Source organism: Micropterus salmoides, unplaced genomic scaffold (assembly GCF_014851395.1).
Source record: "Micropterus salmoides isolate LMB-PRFRI ecotype aquatic unplaced genomic scaffold, ASM1485139v1 Ms_hic_scaffold_16, whole genome shotgun sequence".
Taxonomy (NCBI): domain Eukaryota; kingdom Metazoa; phylum Chordata; class Actinopteri; order Centrarchiformes; family Centrarchidae; genus Micropterus; species Micropterus salmoides.
The window spans coordinates 21,225,824-21,251,215 of NW_024040707.1; the positions used below are offsets into that span (position 1 = coordinate 21,225,824).

The 25,392-nt window shown below is 37.9% G+C and overlaps 1 protein-coding gene across 2 annotated transcripts in view; it reads left to right on the forward strand.

Moving 5' to 3' along the window:
* Positions 1-25,392, forward strand: part of cntn3a.1 (contactin 3a, tandem duplicate 1) — a 78,511-nt gene that overhangs the window by 14,443 nt on the left and 38,676 nt on the right. For both annotated transcript variants that reach the window (XM_038723657.1, XM_038723658.1), the window contains exons 3-5: positions 4,096-4,228; positions 7,224-7,399; positions 14,981-15,076. In XM_038723657.1, coding sequence (XP_038579585.1) covers positions 4,096-4,228; positions 7,224-7,399; positions 14,981-15,076 — 405 coding nt within the window. The remainder of the gene's footprint in view (positions 1-4,095; positions 4,229-7,223; positions 7,400-14,980; positions 15,077-25,392) is intronic.

The following is a 25,392-nucleotide window of genomic DNA, read 5'->3' on the forward strand; positions in this document are numbered from 1 at the left end:
TTAGTCTGTGCTCTGGGAGGCTCAGTGTTGGACCTGCAATCAGATTCTGACATGCTGGTTTCAACATGATTTCTTGATCTTAATAGGGGTGACAATCTGCCAACTAACATGCCAGTGTTGTTAAATTTAAAGCTTGTAATACTTGTCCTAGTATGTCATTTTCTGTTGCCATGGGTCTCTCATGTCAAAACAATAACAAAGGACATAATTTGATGATGTCATGAAGTAGCATGTGATCACGGGAGTGGTTGTCTTCACCACCATTGTTTACTGAGGAACCGATAAAAACTCTTTAATAAAGCATGGTGCAAATCTGTGGTTCTTTGATGCTATTTTGCAAACAAAGGACATCCCAGAGGGGTTGCGAGTCAAGCTTGTTGCTGAAATTTGATCAGATTGTTTCTCTGATAACTTATGATCTTTACTGGGAGCCGAATTATACCAGAGGTCTTCTCTTCTCCAAAACAAACAGACCCAATGATTAAAAGCGGTAAAAATACTTAATAAAGCAGATTCACTTTTAAAATCAGTGTTTCTCCAACGCAGTTCGGCAGACAGGAAGCTGCGATCTGAGCTTGCTACTGACATTTGCTCAGCTTGTTTCTCTAATAACTTTTTACCAGTAGCCGAATTAAGCACAGAGGTCTCCTCCTCTCCAAAACAAACCCAGTGATTAAAAGCGGTAAAAACACTTAATAAAACAGTTTCACTTAAGAAATCAGTGTTTCTCTGCCACAGTTCGGCAGACACAGGAAGCTGTGATCTGAGCTTGCTGCTGACATTTGCTCAGTTTGTTTCTCTAATAACCTTTTACCAGGAGCTGAATTATGCACAGAGGTTTTTTCCGCTCCAAAACAAATGGAACCCGTGATTAAAACTGGTAAAAACACTAATACTGCTCTATTCAGTGGACATTGGACGCTGCGAGCCATAGCTGCCACTAACGTTTGCTGATCTTGTTTCTCTGAAATTAAGTTAGTCAAGTCAAGTTTTATCCATCCATCCATCGTCAACTGCTTATCCTGCGTACAGGGTCGCTGGGGTTTTATTTAAAGTGTAAAATCACCACCAATGTGGTCGCTTAACACATAAAAACAAAAGTTAAAAACGACCGAGATCTATATGTGTATCACTTGCTTAACACTGGATAAAGAGTCAATTTGTGACAGCTTCTGGCAGACAACCACAACGCTGACACATGCACAAAGGGAATATGACGCCATTGACAGGCTTGAAATGAAACACAATGAACAATGAAACACACTGCTACCTTACAATTACAGATTTCTCTGTGTTTAAAAATTTTTGGAAACATTTGGGATAATGTAAGTGCAAAAGTCAAGAAAATATAACATAGGTCTAGTTGTTTTTGGACATTTTAATGCAGAAAAGTTACATATTATACCTTTAAGACAACAGGTGTGCCACCAAAATAAAATCTTGGGACAAAAAGGAAAAATCCCTCAATGTCTTTAGCCTGTGGATCTCAGTCTGAGCAACACTATTGTAGTGTGTAGCATGTCAGTGTTTGATTACCAGAAAGCAAGCCTGAAAATGATTCCGCTTTCCACTACCGCATCTTACATTCATTTCTCTTATGGCAACGAAAGAGTTTCAGGGAGTTTGCATCAGTTTGAACTGAGCCCCCAGGCACAGCCACCGGAGTGCAACCCCTTCTCATTATTCTGGCACTTATTCACCATTATAATAACAGTTGCCATGGTGCTGCCAAAGATCAGGTCAGTTCAGCGCTGCCATAACCACAAGTAGGGGCAGCAACCAAATATCTATGTTGATTAATTTTCCATTAATCAAATATTGAGGTGTGTGCACTGCATTCCACTTAGGGATTGATCAAGAGGGCAATACACAGCAAGGTAATACAAAAATGTTACGACAGACATGGTTCAGTGCGATTAGGCTGTTTGCTTGTGGGTGCAGCTGGGGTATTGCAAGTTGTTCTGTTGCGTGGTTTTTTCTGCTTTAACTGTAGCAACAGCAGGGTGCAAGTGATAAGTGAGAGGCCAAGCACATTAAAAAAACACAGTGAATCACTCACATTGCTCAAAGACAATTATTTGTCTGTACATTCTTAATCAGGTGGTCATGAAAATAAGTTAAGGATGAACCAGAGCAGAGCATTTTCTGCTCATGGTTTCCACGCATTCATTGAGTCATACAAAACATACAACTTACAAAACTGCTGTAACAATCCTAAAGAATGAACTGAAATATATTGATTTCACTATAATAACCACACAAAGCTGTTGTTTCATTACAATTGTGCCTGGTCTGTGTGCACGTCCGCTCTATAGTATATGCGAGCCTTTATAATGCTGTTTTAAATTAATTAATTGTGCAGCCCTAATTGCAGTACATGCAAGATCACCTTTTTTTTATCTAATGCTTTGGCTTTGAGTTGACTTTTGAATTGATGCGAGTTAAAGCGCTAATTAATAACTAAAGGGCTGGATTAGGTGTTAGGGCTGCCAGCTGAATAACCCCAATTTAAGCATTTTTCAAAATGATGCTGAATGTAAATGTTTGTGACTTGATAACTGAAATCGTTTATCAATTTAATAAGGCACAGTAGTTCGTCTCATGTTTACCGCAGGCTCTATCATCTTTCCAAGTTTGTGTACAACAAGTGTGAGGATTTGTGTTTGAATATGGACTGTACAAGAAGTATCTTCTGGTAATCAATCATCTCTCAGCGCTGCTTCGAGGGACACGCTTCATCTAACAAAGATTATAATTAGGCTGCCTTTTATTCTGTGTAACTTTCTGAGAGGTTTATCCTTGTGGAGAGGAACAATCATCGTACAAGGTCCCCTGTCAAACATCTCCACCTTCTCAGAGAGTTATTTTGAGTCTTGAGGATAAGCCTGTACTCCCGTGGTGCCATAGACTTGAAAAGGATACCTGCCTCACACACAAATTACTTACCTTAAATACAGAATCGTCCTACTTCTGTGCCATTACAGAAATGCAAATGTATTCTGACAAATCCAAATGAATTCCTCTTCTGTCACAGAAAAGAATGTTTATTCCCATGAAGCGCTCACTACCCCATGGGTCACTCTTACAGTGGGCTTTGCCTGCACAACATGCATTTCACTGTACCTTTGTAATTAACTAGGAAACAATGTCACACTAGAAATGCTGCCGTCTTTGTTGTTTGACTGTTCTTGTTTTCTTTTTGTTCTCACAAAGACAACGGATCAACAATGTTATAATATCACTCAGGGAATTCAAAGTTATTTTAATTTATGTGTGTGTTGTGCTGTATACAGCATGTTGTATATCTGAAAGTGTTTCTTCCTTGCAGAACACCACAACAATTATGCTAATAGTAGCCAGTGGACACACACAGTGCATATATGGAAAAATACTGTAAAAGCTTACTGAGCACTGTTGATTTGTTGTTCATTGCAAGCTTGCATTAAAAATAATAATGGGTACTTTGGATATAAAGGTAATGTGTATTCCACTTCTGAGAACAAAAAACAAACTATTAAGAAAGAGCACAAGAATTTGTTCCCTCTCTCAGATAGTCCCCCAACAGTGGAAATAATTGGCTTTTTTCTTTGTCTGAGTAACAAAGGGCATCATTTTGTTGGCTTAAATGAGAGGGGCCGATTAAAAATGAAACCATATTACTGTCAGTATTTGTTGTGCCTTTTTATTTCAAATGTCTTATTGGAAGACATTCCCTAGGATGGTGGTGATAAGTTTGGAGGGTTTTGATGTAATTGTGCTGAAAGACGAAGTCAGTACAGTGTGCCTTTGACAAGATGTTTACAATAAAGTTTTATGAAGGTTACTAGCTGATTATGCAGTACCTCAGGGATCTAGCAACTTTTTATGACCAATATGAAAAATGCTCATGGGCTCCACTCACATGGCCGACGGATTCATGCCAAAGTTAGATACTTACAGCGATTCAACCTTCTTTTGTGCAGCACTTTTTCTCTACTTGCTTCCTTCCTCTGCTTTTGCTCTTTTGATCTACATGCCAGCAGAAAAATGTGAAATTTGATTTTCAGGCTCACCAGGACATCAATATTGATGCGCTTTTGTTGGTTCTCCACTCAGGCAGCGGAGTCCTGCTGAGGCCTGTGTTCACCAAACAACCTGGCAGTGTGGTGTTTCCCCTTCAACCTGGCGAGAATCGCAGAGAGGTGGTGTTTAGCTGTGAGGCCCAGGGACACCCACAGCCCTTCTACAGGTAACACCTGCATGGCTTCATGCACACTGTTTTTGTTACGCAGAACCTTAAGGTAATATTCCAGAGCTTTCAAGGGCAGCATTTGTGGTGAAAACATTTGGGACTGGATTTATTGCCCTGGGAAAACTGGGTATTTGTGGACCTTATGGCTCGCTGCTGCTCACTGCCTACAGCGCTTAGCTTCACTGTCAGTCATGGTGAATTTGAAAATGATGAATTAAGTGGCCTCAGCTGTTGGTCTATTTTATATTTGGATAGGTGGTGTGGACATTGATCTGCTGTAGAATTCACTTTGAGAGCTTCCTATCATCAGTATCACTGATCGTTGAAAAGATCAAGTGACCTAAGAGAATTATGCACCAACACTGTGCTGCTATCATGACTGAGATCGAGTGAAGAAGAAAAACACTGGTGGAATATATTTCCCATACCAGAAATGATGTGGTTTTTACAGATCTCTGCTTCAGGCCTGTTACAGTTAACATTTTTTGTACAGCATCACTGCCCAAGGCTACTAAGACATTGCCACAGGCCGTCTGATTTGGAGGTTATCACTACATGATAAACATGATTCAAATATCTTGATGGACTGAGGTGCAGAAACAATTCGCTATCCGTTGTCCCTGTTTAGTACACTGGCCCTGTGAGGTTGAGCGGTCCCCCGGCAACTGAGTTAGCAACAAATTGATGGCCACCTCCTCTGCCGCTAAAATGATGATAAATGAGAACAAATGACAAACGATGATTTGCTTTAAAGTGCATCCAGCGCATACGCTATTAATTCATAGTCTATCGAATGGGGCCACATAGCTGTTGTACTCCTGTCAGCGTAATTAAATGCAAATTGCAAAGCCAAGCATTTAATGTGTAATAGGTTGAAACGATCCCTCATAACATCAGCATATGCGGCCGTTAATGTAGCTTGAAGATCCTTGGTGTTATGCCTAATGTGCACAAATTGAAATGAATGTACAAGATCTTATCACTTGGATCGGCTGGAATACTTATTAAGCAATCAGTCGCTATTTCACTGTCTGGATTGTTCTACTTTTTAAAATGAAAACAAATTTATGAGTTCAAATCTGCAGGGTTTTTTTCGGGCTTCTGAGTTCAAGTTGTGAGAGCGTGCCCGGCAAATCAAATTTAATTTAGCTTTAATTAACTCTTTAATTACAGCAAGTGCCACCAACTGTGGCAGTTAATATACACCATCAAGAAGTGATTTTCTGATTGATCACAAACTGGTGAGATATCATACTTTTATTCCTTTTAAAGATGGGCCTGATAGACATGTCAGATGGACATATTGCCCCGTTGTTAGTTCAGTCGGCATACATCATCGTGCTGTCATCACCTTGGCAATTTTCTTTTCTTTTCTTTTTACCCAATGTCCCTTGTGCCAGCTTTGGAATTAGTTTTGGGTTTTTGGGTCCTTCTGCGGTTCAGCGGCAGGACACCATATGCTGAGTGGTTCTTCACTGCTGAGTATGTAGGCAGGTCTATTTCAGTGGCGCCAAGGACAAATTAATTTGTCTTAAGACTATCCAATGACCGCTGCCACATAAAGCCCCCACTCCAAGTTGTCACCTGGCCCCTTGATTTGTCTCATCTGGAGCCCTTGGACCAGTTCCAGCTGCAACACCAAATCACTACGTCAATCTAATCAGCCAATCTGCCGTTTAGCACATGCTCCGCTGCATATGTCCCCCCATCCCTCCCTTCTTCAACCCTCCTCCTGCTCTCTTTGTCTAAATCCTTTCCACTGAAAAAGGAGGAACATAGTCAGAAATAGAAACTCAAGATTCCTTTTTCTCAGAGAGCTTTGAAAATCTAATCAAGGCCAAGGAGCTAACATTCAACCTAATTGTGCCTTATTTCTTTGATGAAAAGCATCTCCTTTTGCAAGTGACTTTTCTTCTTAGTCTGTGTTTACGCTCTTTTTTTTCTCATTTTCTTTCCCTTTGACTGTGATTTGGTTTGAGAATGAAAGTGCCATTTGCGCACTAACTTTGCCTGGGTATGAGGCAGACAATTTCAGCAACATATTGAATAGATGAAATTTATCTGAATACATTTAGAAAGTTTTATACAAAACAAGCTAAATCTTTTTTTCATGTTGTTGTAAACTCTTTACTGTTTACAGTGACTAGAGACTGAGCCTGGTAGTCTACATAATCATTTAGGAGGTTATGGCCACATGCTACATTTGGTTGAACTGGCATCATCAACTCAGCAGGTTTCCTTAGACCATAAGCCTTAATTATGCAAAGTGAACAACATTAAGTCTCTCAAATCAAGCCACACGGACATTGTGCACAATTAAAAGTTGATTGCTGGCAATTGCATCTTGCTGGTCTCTCACTCCCTCACAGACACACTTCTACTGGACTTTCATATTATTTAAAACAAGATGTTTAATCAAAAAAAGCACTATTATCCTGTGTTTTGCATGCAGCCATTTTGTTTGATCAGTCCTGGTGTTTGGCCCTCCCGTCTCATAATCACTATGATTGGATGGGGAGGATTTTGATTTATGGTGAAAGGGCCTCCCTTATGTGGCTGTGATTGATAGAGAAACAGACTGAAAAGAAAAAAAGGAAATGTCAGAGGAATGTAGAGCATTTGATTTGTGAGTTATTTGAAGTGAGAAAAAGCCTGAATTTAAATTAACAGTCTTTTGAAATGACTGTTGCTGATTGCTTCTCATTTCAGTTATATTAATTTTGTTTTTGCTGCAACACACATCCGACTGTTATTTCTGTTCAAGTCTTTTCTTTTATCAAGAATAAGGGCTGTTTAGACTGCTGGCTACTCTGTATTTTACATTGATTGGACTTCTTGCCATGTGGCTGAGTGTTTTTGAATCAGCATCAGTCTGTCTGAACAAACCAGCATTGATTATCAGACACCGGGCACATGGGTATGAAAAACAGAGGTCATCTAAACTTTTTGTATTAAGGATTTTTTGTTGTGTGTCGTGTGCTTACATTCACAGGTGGAAACTCAATGACTCTTTCATCCTCCCCAGACCAGGGTCACGTTACTCTCTCATGGGAGGAAACTTACACATCAGCCATCTGAATAAAGAGGGAGATGTTGGCATCTATCAGTGCCTGGCATCTAACTCTTTTGGCACCATCGTCAGCAGAGAGGCCAGTCTGCACATTGCATGTAAGTCCATCTTATATTTAACCAAACAATGTGTCATTTCAGAATGTTTGGTAATAACCCTATTCTAATAAGCAAATATACAATAACACAAAAATGTGATAGTTTTGTTTTATTCTATAAAACAATTTGTGTTGCTTTCAGTTTTATTATTGCACTTCAGTTGACTTTAGTTCACCTCAATTCAACTTCATTTCTTTTTAGTTCAGTCGTTGTTTGCTTTCAAAAGTTTCATTAAACATCAACATTCCGGTTCACTAAAAGAGTAATGACCCAGTAGGATTGGGTCTGGAAATTGTTTGTTGTCAGACCTTATCTTCTCTAACAAAAAACAACCTGCAACAAGAGACCCCTACAGTAGGCTGATGCTGATGAAGTTATTAATGAGAAAACACATATTAACTGGCCATATTTCTCTCAGGGTATGCTTTCACCCTTTAACCCTGACTAGAGCTCGAGTGCTGCTGTTTACTCTGCCTGGTGGTTCTGAACTTCTCACACAGCTGTGATGATTGTGTGGTGGGCCTTGACAGACCCGGAATAGTTGATGCTTTACAGCCTTCATCTATCACATTTTATAAGACCAGAGTCTAAGGCATCTCTGATGGCAAGGTGAACTTGAGGCCTGCACTCTTGATGGGCAGCCCATATTAAATGACAGCCCTGATATCTGTGAACAGATGGTGTGGTTAGATTGAATTCTGATGTCTGTTTCTATGCCATAGCAGACGCAGAGATGGTCCTTGGCAGGGAGAGCACCAGAGGTATCCATCTAGCCACGATTTGGTGCTTCTTTGTCACAAAGCAGCATTAAATCTTCAGCATAGTGCAAATGTTTGCCCCGAGTTGCCAGCAGGCTGTCGATCATATTTACATTTCCTATCAATTTTCGAGGCCTGACCTGAACTTTATGTCATCATGATTGGTCTCATCCATTGCCTGTGCCTGACCTGGGACCTGGTTCTTTTGGATGAGGACAAGCATCAGTGCTGATGTGTCATACATCTTATTTATTGCTCTTGGTTTAACTTAATTAAGTGTGCTGAATGATTGAGCGGGTCTCAGGTCAAGGGAATAAATCATGGAGGAGCAGCCTGTTATGAGAGTCAGTATCGTGTCATTCATAACAGACTCTGACTCAGAGTAGCTCAATATGCTCGTTCAAACACCAAGGGGCTTGCACCTCTCCAATAACTGTGTGAGACAATGCCCAAGTTAAAGTCCATTAATGGGGAAAAAAATATTACAGCGTGTTCATTATTAAAAACACTATCACACTTCCTGGTGATAGTGAACAAGATCAATGTCTTAGATTTGAAAAAACTAATGATGCCCCATAACATATGCATGAATGTGTAGTGCATACATAAGAGTTAGAATAGCCTACATTTTTAATCCCTGTGAAGGGTTGGATGATGTAACGGTTTCTATTACCATCTGGTAGCGGCTTAAACCTCTAAAAGTATAAAGGTTCTTGATCCTGTTGACAATACAGACTGTTTAAAAGGGCCTGCTGGCCTGCTATGAGTGCTTATAGAATAATCTAGTTGGTTATCGTGCTAGATTGAGTTTCCTAATCTCTTAGAGATATTTTGGTGGAAGTGAAAGGATTTTTACTGATGCAAGATGCAACATTTTACAACAGATTGCAATTGTATTGGATGCCTGTCTTGAAGAAGGAACATGCTACAACCTAGATACTGTGCTGCTTATAAAGCCACAATGGCAACCCAGTGTTTAATGAAGAGTGAAATAGTTATTTTTATGAAAGGAATGCAGGATGCGACTGCCTTGTATCTGGTGCTCATGATTTCTCCTATTAAATTCAGTCCTGTAATTGCACAAAATTTTAATTTTTTCTTACTGGCTCCAGTCTAACCTAACTGCCTTATCTGTGTAATTACTTTGCAAGATTTCTATCTCTTGTTTTATTTTTTTCTTGCTTCTCTCATTTCCATCAGCTCTGTACTCTTTATTCATTGCCTTTGCCTCTGGTGAATTAAGTCTGTTTTGAGCTGCAGAGCATTTGAGGAAGGGACAATAACATTTATCGTATGAACTGTTATGCTAAGTGCTCAATCTGGGTTTCAAATAATCTTTTGGGGAGGAAGGCAGCGGGCATTTTCTGAATACTGCACTTCATGATAGTGTTATAATTGTCAGTAGACACCAGCAGTAGCACTCTGTAAGAATAAGGCACCTTTGATGTTCATCACTCCTTAAATGCCATGTGTCACTCACTGCTAGGGTTCACTGCATGATGCTTCTCTGAGAACGGGGGAGCAGACAAAGATGAGAGGAGATAATGGTTATGGTCACCATCTACACTTATTAATCTTTTATTTTTTCACCCTCATGGTAACAACATGTCGATTGTAGCTTTTTGGTGTCTTGCACTTTACTCGTACCTTCCTGCATACTAATAACTTATTTAGTCAGTAATTAAGTCTACACATCTTTACTTAGTGAGTAGTTACCCTTCCCCCCTCCCTCCACAACCACTGTCAGTTTTTCTCCAATCCAAATAAAGACTAGATCCTAAGAATATTTGCCATTAGTATTGCATGAAAAAAATTGATAGCTGTAAATTACAGATGTTAAAAGTAGATAATTGCTTTCAGAAATAGCCCCACATCTCACAGCATGTTGACATCGTAATTCAACAGGCTATACTAGAAACATCTAGTCTGTTACTAATCTTGTAGCTTATTAGGTTCCAGTCTAGCATTCTTTAGATATTGTGCACTTGGTAGTTAGGACAATCATTTTCAATAAATCATTTTTTTGATGGTTTACCAATTTAGAAAGTTTTGCTTCTTCCCAAGCTTTGACTCAACTATTGTACTTGGTTTGACCAAGCAGGAACCTCCATATCTGAAAAGTGAAGCCAATGCGGAAGTGCCTTTCACCAGCATTCCTTCTAATGGCCAGCAGGGGGAGACTCCACTGGTTGAAAAATAAGCCAAATAGATTGTATTGAAATCTTGACAAAATGTCCCTACTTCTCGCTTGATTTATTACCTCAGTAAACATTTTCCTAATGAGTTTTTCTTCAATACTGCATGATTTAGTAAATTGGTCCCATTTAGAGTACAATAGATGATAAAGCTGGGTATGCTGGGGTGGCTACTTTGTATTTGAAAGTCACTACCATGGTGACCTGTCAGGCGTAGCATTAACATTAAACATTTAGCTGATGCTTTTATCCAAAGCGACTTAAGATTGCTATACATGTCAGAGGTCGCATGCCTCTGGAGCAACGATGGGTTATGTGTCTTGCTCAGGGACGTTGGTGGAGGTTTCAGTTCTCTCACACCAAAGGCATGTGTCTTATTCTCTGCACCATCACCACCACTGCAACTCGTATCTCTCCCCAGCTCCACCTTCTCATCCAAATACAGTCACTTCTAAACCAAGATGGCCAATATGCCAAACTTTTAAAGTAATTCATGAAAGTAAATGGTTAGGTAAAAAGGCTTTATAGAAGGATCATATTAGTGGGGAAAGCTGAAAAATCTGAGAATGTCATCTCATTAAAATTGGTATTTATATTTGCTGTTTGACTACAGCTGCGTGGTAGGTGAGTAACTCACTGGCAACAACAACCTTGGCCTTTGTCAACTTTGCAGCCTCAAAAAAGACATGACTTTTGATAAGAAATGGGAGATTGCATAATACTTGCAAAATGTAAACACACAAAATTCATTCAAACTAATAACCAAATTCCTGTCAGCCTCGGTTATAATTTCATGAGGTTATACCAAGTTCACATCTGAGATGGAAGTGATAGGCATTTATCAGATCATTATTACCACTTGTACTTTCTGTCAAACTTAATATTAATAATTTTTTATTTACATTGCTCTTTGATGTAGGGGATAAAAGCTTATGGGTTCATACTTTAAGAATATGTTCTGTCCAAACCTGCTACAACTGGTCATCTCACATAAAACATAATAACCCTTAAGTGGAGCCAGATGTTACCATAGCTAGAGAATTTCAAATAAAGCTCCCTTTGGAAAGTTTCTAAAACTCTTTATGCCTTTTGTCCACTGGTTAGGTGACAAATGTAGCCACATCACAAATTGCCCTCAGGCTCACACTCCAATAGAATGGCTTCAATTTTTCTTCTTTACAATTGCCTCTCATTCATTACAATGGGTCACATTGATGTAGCTAGCACAAAAATGCAAATTCACATCCAATTTCATGGATCTGAAAGCACTCAAAATAGCCTGAACCCTGCCACGGAGAAGCACATGGAGGTGCAGTGCCGTGGTAGGCTTGATAAGATGATCCACAGGGTGCAGAACAGCTTGGGTTGTCAGGCATTGTTGGCTTTTAGTGTGTCTAGCTCATTTACGCCCCACCATACTCCAAAGGAATATTGATCAGGAGAGTTTCACTCTCAGTGTGAGTTGAGCAACTGCAAAGTTCTCATGTGTGAGCCTGGTTTTAGAAAATTGTTAAATCTGATCATGTTATGTAGTCCACATTATTTACTGAGGGTAAAGGCACCGAATATCTGGCCATATGCCGCTTTGTAATTATGGTAAAGTATTTGATTCAATATACCATTTTTCGAACCCAGCTTTATGCTTGCTACAGCAACCACAACACTGGATCATTTATGCATACTTTAAGACATTTGAAATAACTTTTCAAAGACATCCTTTCTAATCACCATTGTATGTGGATGAAGATCAAAAAATTAAGATACATAGAAGACCATATATGCCTTCTTTGCTAGTCAACACATCATTTATAAAAACAACAACATTATTTGTCAGAGAAACATGGTATTCTGGCCATTTTCATTTTTTAACTTTTATTGTGTATATATATATATATATATAATGTATATATGCCTATACACAGTATATACATCTGCAGCAAATCTGACTCTACAGAATGCCAACTGTAGATACTGTGTTATTTATCAGCATTTGGACAGTGTGCAGAATATTAACTCAAACCAAAAGATTCACACCATCACCATTCAGAATAATTGTTACAGCAGCTGCTGGGAGGTACTGACTCAGCAGGTAGTGGCCCTGCCAGAGCAGCTATAGTTTAATATGTTATCAGATAGCTTGTTAGCCTGCTCACTAAGCCAAAAGAGTATATTGAGGCAGGTGAAAAAATGGAGCAATTTAAAAAGAGACTCCTTCATTTTGAGCCAAGCTAGTGGCATGGCTCTAGGGATGGCAATGTCATGTTAGCTGGTCTGTTGATTGTTCCACCATTGAATGGACTTTAATGAAATTTCAGAAAATAACAGCCATTCATGGTCCCCAGAGGATGAAAGCTACTTACTTTGGTGATTCCTTGCCTTTTCCTCTAGCACCACCGGCGGGTTGACATTTGTGGTTTAAGTGAAATGTCTTGACATTCACAGCAGACATGTTTGACGCTTCATTGTCGGGGTCCTGGTAATGTGCAGGCTGCTAAACATAAGCATTTATCACAAAGCAGGGCACAGCCTCACAGAGCTGCTACATTGGCTGTAGACTCTTCTTCTTTTTAATCTATTGGGAAGTCTCAAAATATTTTATAAAAAGCAGATAAAATTTCATGTTCAATCAAGTTTTTATCAACTTAGAAATATAGCAAAAATTCGATCTATGTTAACTTTTAAGGACACCGAGACCATTTTACACGCCTTCATCTCATCACGCCTGGATTATTGCAACAGCCTTTTCACCCAAAAATCTATTGATCGACTCCAGACTGTCCAGAACTCAGCTGCCAGGCTTTTAACCAGAACAAAGAAATATGACCACATTACTCCTATTTTAGCTTCATTACACTGGCTCCCAGTGAGTTTTAGAATTGACTTTAAAATTCTATTGATCACTTTTAAAGCTCTTCATGGCCTCTCGCCTTGTTATATTTCTGAACTTTTAGTCCCATACACACCAGCACATACCTTGAGATCCTCGGGCAGAGGTCTGTTGTCTGTTCCAGAGTCTCGACTGAAAACTAAAGGGGACAGAGCGTCTGCTGTCAGGGCCCCAAGGCTCTGGAACAGCCTGCCCGAGGAAATCAGGTCAGCTGAGTCAGTGAACTCTTTTAAGTCCCTTCTTAAAACATACTTTTATAGGAGAGCCTTTCCTGATCTTATTTGACTTTATTTTATCCCTCTTATTTTATTCTATTTTACTAATTTTATATTTATCTTAAACGTGTATTTTAGTCTTTTCTTTTTATCTTGTATTGTTTTTGTATTATTGTTTTTTGGGTATTATTGTCTTTACACTTGTTAAAGCACTTTGTAACTTGTTTTTGAAAAGTGCTCTTCAAATAAAGATTATTATTATAAAATTAGATGAAACATATATGCTTTGGTCAGCCAACAGAAAACATTCTTGGTTTCATCTGCGAGCACTGCTTTCAACAAGTACTGTATATTGCAAGAGTTTCAAAGCTTCAATTGGAGGTTATTTTGAAATATGACTGTGAAAGCAAGATTCAATGAAATTCCAAACATGTTTTAATGTTGTGCTTTTTATTTTTTTACAGTGATTGACATGATGTTACATTAACACTTGATGTTACATTAACACTTGATGTTACATTAAGTTAAGCATGACATCAGGATAAATTAATACAGTTCATTTAGGAGCTTGTCTAGAGGGATCTATAAATGGCCTTCTAGTCCAGAGGGAATCTGTTCTGTTCTGAATCTGTTCATGCACAGAGAAGCTTTATGTAATTTTTACCCATGGATCAGCCACATATTTAGAATTGGCTACGGAAGCTGTCTGCACCAAATATGAAAAGAACTTAATGATCTACTAATTAATTTGTGAAGTCATACTGGAGCTTTCCACTAAATCATTTGTGAACCAGAAAAAGAGCTTCTTTCAATCATGATAATGTAACACTGTTCTGCTGGATGCAATTTTACATTACTCTCAAGGTCTGCAAAGATCACGTACTATATTTATTATGCAGAGGCTCATCCAGCAGTGTGCGTACACAGGAGGTGTCAGTTTTGCATTCTCTCTCCCTGTTTTTGAATTCAGTCTTGATTATGTCATTATATGGTAGCCGTATATTTGGCTGCACTGCCTGCGATATCTCCAAGAACCACAGCAGGCAAGAAAAGACGAAGTGTTCAAGGATTGCTGTCTCTATTTGCTTTCTCTCAGCAGGTTGTCAACAAGTAATCGGTCTCCATACAAATGATGTTTCAGTCTTAGTCATTTAATTGTTGCAGGTCTGTGTGCAGTGGATGAAACACAGAAAGTGATAACAATACGCAGTTCCAATTAAATTCACTCATGTGTGACTTATACTTGAGGAATTGCTTTCTGTTCCAGTCAGAAGTGTTTAGGACTTTACAGCACTTTTTCTACATTTATGCAAACATTGCATGGGTTTTTCATGACAATGTGCAAAAGTTCTGCATCATATGGCAATGTTAAACTCTGGTCTGGAGCTGTGGTCTGACCAGATATGAAATTATTGAGCAACCACAGATATGACTTGTAGTGCATTATATTTGTCTTAGTTTCCTGTGTGCATTTGTGAAAATGAATTGATTATTTTGCTTTATTGCTTTTGTGTTGTGGTAAACAGACTTGGAGAACTTCAAGACCCAGAGAAGAAGTCCAGTGAGGGTTCGTGAAGGTCAAGGAGTGGTCTTGCTGTGTGGCCCACCACCCCACTCTGGAGGTAACATGGCCTGTTCTGAAGTTTTTTATGTGTGAAGATTTGTTATTTTAATCACAATCAGTCGTTTGTGCTGCAGTTCAACAAATATCACGTTATCAGTGAAGAGTCAATATCAGTTTTACACAGAAATGTCGACATAACATGGTATCACTTCCCTGATTCCTCATTCACTCAGTGTTTATCTGGACAAAGTGGAAGTCATGTTTGTGCTCTCCCCCTCAGGTCCTCTGGCTGTTTGTTTGTGTTGTTGAGGTCAGCGGAGTGAGTCATTTTTACTTTGGGACACTCTGGCCTGTCAGCCTGATTTTCAATGGGGCAGAGGAAAAACTTTGGCATGCAGACTGGAGAGGCTGTCTGCGGCTGGGGCCCTGCCAGGCTGAGTAATAGAGCTTCTCTCTGAAGGAGCTTTGTTTGCTTCTCATCAGCGCTTTGCATCCATGACGTTATCAATGGGAGTTAGCGTCCAGTACTATTAACTCCTACACAGGGGTCTGGAGATTTGCTCAACAGCCAGCAAGGCTGGAAGTAATTCTCCACTGTTGGAGAATCTGGATGTACTATTACTGATACTGCACACAGCAGGGGTGGTGTGGGGGCAGGGGGTTGCAGCCATTATTTTTAAAGATACGTTTAAAAGAGCATAGTGAAATTATATTTTTACTTTAAGTATTTACTGGCATGGACCAAATTGTCCTTCTCAGTTTCATTTTTGTTTTAGAAAGCATTGACTCTATTATTATCATTTGGTATATTCTGTGACATACTCTCATTGTATGTCACAAGGAAATGGTGATAAAATGAAAACGGGTATTTCCAATTAACTCTGAATGCAGAGCCAGAGTCTAATATGAGGGGTTGGTGTGTCAAAAAGCTGTGATTATTCATATTCTTATTTTTATTGCTAATGTATTCTAAGGTTGGACAATTACTATTAGTAGTACTTAGTATTATTGTGAACTTTTGGTGGAATTGTATCATGACGATTTTTAATCAGTTCTGTTGCCCAAATTAGGCTTGTGATTGCTAGCAAACTGGAATAATTAGAGAAAATGAAATGAGTTTTTGCGGTTTGATTGGTTTCACACGTGTGAAGTCAGTTTTGTCTCATGTCATGCATAGGAGTTGAACACAGTTAATTGTAGTGAACGTTAATTTTATAATTTTATATGTAATTTATATGACATATCATGATGCAAAAATGTACATATAGTGTATGTCATATATGTTGTAATATTGATTTTGGCCTAATTGTCCAGCAAGTAATGACACAAATATGCCACTGTCCTGAATACAATCTGATATTGTGGAGAAAAAGAGGAAAGTTTATCGTTATATATGTATACAATGTGACATTTAGGATCAGTTAACAAACTGGAAAACCTGTATAGTTAAAGCTTCAGCTGCTGGATGTTATATGTACATATTGAACACAATCTATTGTGCAATGTCATTTTGGGTAAACCTTAGTCCACTATTTCATGTGCTGCTACTGTGTGAAACCATGCTGTTCAGCTTCTGCAATGAGAATAGGATAAGGTTTTTGTTTTTACCACAGAGTCACTTGCAAACCTAACAGTAGACCTACATTTGTAGTGCTTTGTTCTGTAGATGTTATAATGAGACATCTCACTCACCTTGTGTTGACAAGAAAAGCTGGAACAATGAGCCATACGCTTGCATTTGGCAGCGTCATAGTGTAATGCCTTTTTTTTTTAGACTCATCCCCTGGCACAAATGCCAACACACACATCAGCCAGCTAAAAACAAAACAGCAGCGTTGTCAGGGCTTTAGTAGTAGTGTCATGATAGTGTCCAAAAATATTTTGAAAGATCTGGGCACATCAATTTAAATTCAATAGTTTATTCATTATTCGTAGAGAAACAGCACTGACTTAATCTGGACAGTGTCCCATATGCAAAATCCTGTATACCGGTAGTTTCTTTGTAGAAGCTTGAAGCACTGTCTGTTGTGTAAGCAATCCTGCAGGCAGCAGGCTAATGCTTATGATTTGGAGGAGGAAGATTGTGTCCTTTATGTGAGTGCATTGACAGGGAGCATAGTGCTCCTTGGACAACCTTTCCAGCATTTTAGCGGTGGGCGCAGAAATGAGTTGACATTGACTGACTTCTCCTTGGACAAATTACAAGTGCCAAATCCTTTTTGGGTAATTTGCACATAATACACAATTAGGTTGCAAGTACTATTTGCAAGCCAGTCAGAAAAGGGAGGGGATATTCAACAACCAACCATTCATTTATTCAATTGGTAATATATTGATGTAGTTAAATGAGTGACCTTTAAGTCATCCTTGAGTCTTGAAAATAATCAGGACTGTTTGCATGTTTAATGAATTCTGAAGTCAGTGTAGGTTACAGTGTAGGTCTATTAAATAATTAGAAAGGAAATTCACAGCTATTGCAATATCAGAAACCTGGCTTGATGAAGAGCAAATTAACTGGAATTGAGGGATACGAAATGTTTTATATTAATAGGACCCGATCTAAGGAAGGGGGGGCTGCACTATTCATTGATAAAATGTATAAATGTAAAGTTGTCAGCAACATGTCAATTGCAATGGACAACATTATGGAGTGTGTCACAGTAGAAACTGAGAGAGAGAAAGAAAGAAATATTCGAATAAGCTGTACATACAGAAAACCAGGATCCTGTATTGATACATTTAGGGAAAAGATTGAGGAGCTATATAACAGAAATAGCAACAAGAAAATTCTGTTTGTCTGTGGTGATTTCAATATTGATTTGTGAAACCCACAACAACATAATTCAACCACAGAATTTATCAATTCAATTTATAGCAACAGCCTATACCCTACAATCACATGACCAACTAGAATAACAACAAACAGTGCCACCCTAATTGACAACATATTTACAAATGTTATTGACAGACCGGTTGCAAGTGGCCTAATAATAACTGACATAAGCGACCACTTGCCAGTCTTTGCAGTTATACAAAACTGTATAAAGAGGAATAAAGACACAACTACATTTATAATGAAAAGATGCTATAAACTCTTTTAAACAAGACCTTTTAAGACAAGACTGGAAAAATGTTTATGTGAGTGACGTTAATAGGGGCTATGAAACATTTCTGACAGTCATATCAGGATTATATGACAAACATTGTCCTATAGTAAAGAAAATAATAAAACAAAGATACCTTGAGAATCCATGGATATCAAAAAGAATCATAAATGCATGCAAGAAGAAGAATTTACTTTACAAAGAATTCTTAAAGAAAAGAACAATAGAAGCAGAACAAAAATATAAGTTACAGAAAAATAAATTAACAAAAATCATAAGATGCAGTAAAGTTTATTATTACAGCAATTTACTGGAAGACAACAAAAGTAATATAAAAAGAACATGGGACGTCTTAAATACTATCATTAAAAAAAATGGAAAAGAAGAAAATCCTAATGACTTGTTGGCATTAAATAGTACAGAAATCACTGACAGGGCTTCAGTTGCTGGGGAATTCAATAAATACTTTGTCAATGTTGTTCCGGGACTGGCAAGGAATATTGCAAAGACGGCTAGTAGTGATGGAGTAGAAAGTAAGTAGTTATTTGTTGAAGAAACAATATTTATTAGAGGGACAGATGAAAAATCGATATTGTAAAAAAAATTGAAGAGTAAGAAGTCCACCGACTGCCATGATATTGATATGTGCACAGTCAAAAACATTATTGAATCCAATAGCAAGACCTCTAACCCATATTTACAATCAGTTCCTACAAACCGGTGTCTTTCCAGATAAAATGAAAATAGCTAAAGTAATACCAATATATAAAACTGGAGACAAACATATACTACACAACTACAGACCCATCTCATTGTTCTCAGTTCTCCAAAATATTTGAAAAAAGTGTCTTTATAATGCTGGATGACTTCATCGCCAAACATAATATTCTATGTGAACAGCAATATGGTTTTAGAGCTGACAGATCAACTTCTTTTGCAATGATTGAATTTATAGACAAAGTTACAAACGCAATAGACAGGAAACAATATGCAGTAGGGATATTTCTAGACCTCAAAAAAGCTTTTGTCACTGTAGATCACATATTATTGATCAAAAAACTACAAAGATATGGTATTAGAGGAATTACACTGACATGGTTATCCAGTTACCTGGAGAGCCAAAAACAGTATGTTGAAATACAAAATAATAAATCACAACTGCTGTAGGTTACAAGCGGGGTGCCACAGGGTTCAGTGTTGGGGCCATTATTATTTAACCTCTATAAATAATATATGTGAAGTGTCACAAATTGTAGAAACCAATCTTTTTGCTGATGACACAAACCTACTATGCTGTGGTGAAAACTTTGAGAAGATATTAGATACCATGGACAAGGAAGTGAGTTTATAATAATGAGAATTTCTAATATTTTGGAACGGATTAACTGAGACAGATAACAAACTAATGGTAAATGGTTTAGAACTAGAATGAATATTTGAAATGAAATTCCTTGGGGTAGTTATTGTTAGCAAATTAAGCTGGAAACCTCACATAAAGTACATTGAACACCAAAATCTCCAAGTAATTAGCAATATTAAATAAAGCCAAAGACATAATGAATCAAGCTTCTCTATATATGCGGTACTGCTCCTTCATACATACATTCGTACATGACTTATTGTGTGGAAGTATGGGGGAACACTTACAAAACAAATACATACCCAATCTTCATCCTACAAAAAAGAGCTATTCGAATCATATATAAGACTACATGCAGAGAAACAACAAACCCATTGTTCATTAAACTCACAATATTAAAATTCAAAGATTTGATTGACTACAAAACTATTCAAGAGATTTTCCAACTATGTGAAAACGTACATTTTCAGAGGAATATCAATGTTTAGTAAACCGTTAATTCGAACAATAGTATGTTCTACTGTATAACAACCCAGGGTGTTATCCTGTGGGAAAACAGTAATAATGATTTAAAGTTATGTAAAAACATATTGAAACTGAAATTTCTATTTAAAAAAAGAATCCTTGATGGATATGAGCTGGAACAGTGATATTTATTGTTGAATTTTATTTAGTTTGAATATCTATATATATCTATCTATATATATATAGCAAGAAGGTCGTGGGTTCTTTCTGTGTGGAGTTTGCATGTTCTCCCCCCCGTTGTTCATTTTGTATTCCTATTGTAAGAGAACCCTCCTTGTATTTTTGCAAACTGAGCTCCGAATTCACTTATTTGACAAATGTCCTGGTTTTTGACTGATTATGTGAGGACACAATGACAAATACATTTGTAGCATACCTGCATAAAGTCATATACAGTCCAAGTACATTATGTTGTTACGTGACAGGTACAAAAGAAAGTCCCAAAGTATTGTGTTTTTTATTTTATTTGAAAGGTTTTGTATTACAGAGTTGAACAAGACCAAGGGAGGTTTTGACTTGTACTCACATTTTCAAACCTCAAGAATTATTCAGCGGTGCTACTGCTCAGCTCTGGAAAGGACTGGAAGTGTTGAATGACCTTGTTCAGAGGTCATAAGGCTCATATATGAACATCAAACCTGCATTTTAAAGTACAGAAGCACATGAACATGAATGGCAGGTGGACACCTTTCTCATGTGAGAAACTTCACTGTGTGTGTGTGTGTGTGCCATTTAAAACCCACTGAAACTCAACTTCTCTAATCATGTGAATCATCCCCATGTTATTTTTTTTCTCACAAGTGTAGTGTATTGTATTACTAATAGACAGTTAAACCAGACGGGTTTTTTATATTCTTTGTCACTTTCCTCTGCTATGCTCTTGTGCTATAAGGGGATTTCAAGAGACAATTTTATTTAAATTAGGATTAAATATGTAACATCTCCTTTTATAAACAATTTTTCATAACAATCAGGAGACTTGCCTAGCTTTTGATGTTTGCTCAAGAATTCCAGCTGCTTTGTTGTGCCTGCAATCTTGCATATTTGACAACCTCACCCTTCACAGATGTTTACCAAGCTGCTGTGTGTTTGGGTAAAAATTTGACTAAATCATTGGAGATACGATATCTGGGTCTTGATGTTTTTGCCTTCAGGGAAGTGTTGATAGACTTATTCAATAATTCTCTTAAATAATTCATGTTCATCTCGTCTGTCATTTGTTACCAAAACTTACTCCTCTTTATTTAGACTCCGAACTCCCTTTGGTCCTCCCTCCAACATGACACTGATCATTCGGGACTAGAGTCCTAGAGGGGTTGTTGTCAGTAACCAACACTGTTACACTGCACCTGGCCCATATCTGTCACATCCATTTTGATATGAAGTCTTTACCTGCTCTTTAAAAGGAATGATAAGTACATCTAGGCTAACATAAAAACCTGTAGGCCTTTTAAATGTTTGCTATCGTCATTTTGTTATCTAAGATTCAGAGAAAACACAATGTAAGCGCATGTAGCTCAGTGGCATTAAAGGTATTATGCTTTAATGCCACTGAGCTACATGCGCTTACATTGTAATTAGACTAAATACCTCCTCTCATTACATTATAATATTATATTAGGATTTTTAGCTTTTGTTGTTTGTTCTATTACTCAATTTGCTACGGTTCCCCACTGACTTATCAGTGTTAGCCCGGCCAGAGGGCATATTCAAGAAACTCTGTGTCTAAGAACAATATGTTTAAAAAAGTTTTATTTACACAGTGCAACCAAAGTACACATGTAATACAACTGTGAAGAGAAACAAAAATACTAAATCGCAAACTTGGCTTAACTGAGGAAAACTCATATCACCTAACTGAAATCAGCATCACGTGACATTATTGATGACATAAGCCAGAGCATAATAAACGAGACCTTTTCAGTTGCCACGCCCTTTTCACTCCAGAGAAAGATAGTGAGAACAAAGAAAGCTACTGTTTGACGGCTCAGATTAAATCAGTAGATAACTGAACTAACACAATGCTTGTCTGTATTTGGTTTTGACCCAAAAATGTTGATGTAACTAAGAAAATGTAATGCTGAACGCAAACAAAGTTGGGATAGTAAGTGTTTGCACTGCTGCAGATTAAAGGTGGAACTCTAGCTAATATATATAACAAGCAAGGTTAGAAATACTTAAGTATATGTTACGAATGGTGTGTTCTCACCCACTTTGTCACAGACATTAAATTCTATATAATGTGTGCATGGATAAATAATTAATATTCACATTAATAGTCACATTACCATATACATCAGCAAAATACATCAGCATCTGTCTTTTTCCAGGAACAATCTGTGACAACATGCCATCAACTGACAACTGCTGTGCTTAAAAGGAGTAATTTAATATTTTTCTTGGGAATTTTTTGAAGACAGAAAAAGTGTTTTGTGCAGAAACTCTGTTTGGGGAAAAGTCAAGTCAATTAATAAAGAAATGTCAGTTATTTTAACATACTATTCAGCATACTGTTGAAATTATTAGAAATTGATTCCCTAGACTTTGTGATGCCAAGAAGTGTAGCACAGGTACAGTATTTTAGGGAGACAGACACTCATTTTATTTTAATAAGTGTTAAAGAACTGATGTGAATGAAGCATACACAGTCAAACGTAATGCTAGCTATCTGATACAGTAACATGAAATACTAGGATTTTCAAAATCCAATATGCATCATCAGTGCTCCCAGACTGTCAACAGTAATTGTATTTGGGTGAATGGTGATGTATTGCAAATCTTGGTCAAATTCATTCAAACTGGGTCAGTTTAGTTCCCTGCTGTTTTCCTCATATCAAATAAATGCAACCAGAGCATGCTGTTGTCCAACCGACAAGAAATGTACAGTCTTGCTTTTATTTACACCATTAGCCCCTTCAGCCCTTATTGTTGTGATGGATCATAGCTGTTATCTGGAGACCTAGCGCAGAGCGTGGACTGATCAATTTTCTGACAATATTTTCGACAGCTGTCATTGTATATTATACCTATTGATGGAGATGTTGAGAATGCTGAGATGCTGAGATGTGCTTTAGGATGAACTATCTCCAATTTTCTCTGAAAGGCTAGCCTAACCACATCTGCCATAGTAATAATGCACCCCGTCTTGTTTTAGTTACATGCTCAGACATTCATACATACACGTACACCTACACACTGAACAGTCACATTCTCTTGTCCTCATTCAGCCCCTTTCTTTCTAATGTGAATGAATTCAGAATTATTTTTAAGAGAAATAGGGCTGTTTTTAACAGTAATTTTCATTCTTGATCCATCTGCAGATTATTTTTCAGGATTTATTGATTAATCGTGTGGTTTGTAAAATGTAAGCAAATTAAGAAAACCTGAAAGCTGAAACAGAATTATTAATCAATTAGCAACATTGTCAATTTAATGATTTTTCATCAGGTAATCAGATAACTTACTAATAGTTGCAGCCCTAAAACATTTTGATACCTAGCTATGTATGTTTTATGATAAATGTAGTTTGATTTTAAGTTCAGCACAGAAATTTTGAATATTCTGAATATTGTTAAATGTGGACAAAGAGACTACTTAGAGTGAAAAATAAGAATAAAAAAGATTGAAGATCTTGGTAAATGAGACATATGTTCATGGAAATGAGGTGGATATGTTAGAAAGGTGTGTCGAATACATCAACATGCTCAGACAAATAATGCCATGCTCTCCTGTTTTTACAGCCCTGTGAATGTATTGTTGCACATCTGAATCCCATGGCATTTAAATAGACTGAGAAACACGCTCTCATAAAGGTTGACAGGACATAATTCACAGTGCAGCCTCTGACAAGGATCTGTCTCATCTCCCCTTTGAAGGATTTCAATATCCCATGCATGATTCAGAAAGCCATTATTTCACTATAACGATGCCTCAAAGCCTCAAGACAAGAATTCAGGAATTAGCTTGATGTGGCCGGGATGCTCTAAAACTGCAAGGCAGTTTGAAGTTGCACTTAGAGAATGACCAAAATATTGTTAAGTATCTGAGAGGAGCTCCAGCGGCATTGTTCCACTGCGGTGTGCTGTATTTGCATTAGATGTCGGCCTGTGTCATCTTTCGCTTTGAGAGGGTCTGAATGATTGTGGATAGTCAGGACCTAATGCATCTGACCTCCTTTCACTAATGGAAACGGGCCTTTTAGGTTTACTCAAGGCTGAAATCACTTGTTCTCTCTATGCAGTGGGTCTACCCCAAAACAGAGTCTGCTCGCTGGCCATTAACAACACACATCGCTTGTAGGGATTTTTCCCATGTGCGTGACCTAAGCCATTTCACAGAGTGAACTTGTTGTGTGTTATGAATACAGATACATGTAGGTAGCTCTAGTTAATGGCTGCTACTGTCTAGGGAATAGACTCGCGAGTACAAACTTTGACACAAGTTGTGCATATGCTTTTCTTTGATACAATACGCACTTGTGCAAAAACACACTCTGGTTTCAGTATGTCCTTGGCCTGTCATGTTCCATTTCTCTTCCCTCCTCTCAGATCATTAAGGGGGAATTGATGCTGCCTGTTCATTATACAGGGGCTAAATGGAACCACAATGAAAATCTGCCACTCACTGTCAGTCATGATTGCATTATTCCATTACCGCCATCCGCGGAAGGCTCTCAAATCAAATAATCAAATCCAACCATTGGTGGATTCCACTTCCTATTTCCTGCTTCCTGTTTCTCACCATGAATCTTTAACTAACCAATTAGTAACCTATTATTTGCTGTTGTTCCATTTTGTCGTGCCCTGCACCTTTGGAAGTTATTGTTTCAAAAACAAACATTAAATATACATGACCCTGTCAGGATGAGAGCTATAGGATACATTATTTAGAGGAGAGGAGATATTACAGTTGTTCTCTCTGTGGGTCGGATGGATCAAGCCAAGAAGTTACAGTTGATACAAGTCCCAGAGGCTAGAATGGAGTTCATGGTGAGAGAAACCACAAGAGATATATGTTGTAATTGAAATGCAACTCCTCTTATTGTGTGTCTCAAATCAGTCTATGAAAGTCATTAAAGGAATAGTTTAACGTTTTGGGAAATACGATAACTTTAGAAATGTGTCACATTGGAAAGCTGGAAACACTGACAAGATTGGCACAAAATAGATAGACAGGTGTGGTTACTCTGTGTGGTCAATCTCATGTTGTGTTCTTTGGATGATCACAAGGTCAGGTTGTCATCTACCAGTCCTGCCACATAAAAGCACCCGCTCCGTGCTTGGTAAAAAGGAACATCCTCACATGAACATCACAAGTTCTGACGATCCTTTTCACGTCGTGATTTGCAAGGTTTGCAGTAATATGTCATGGCCCACACATCCTCTT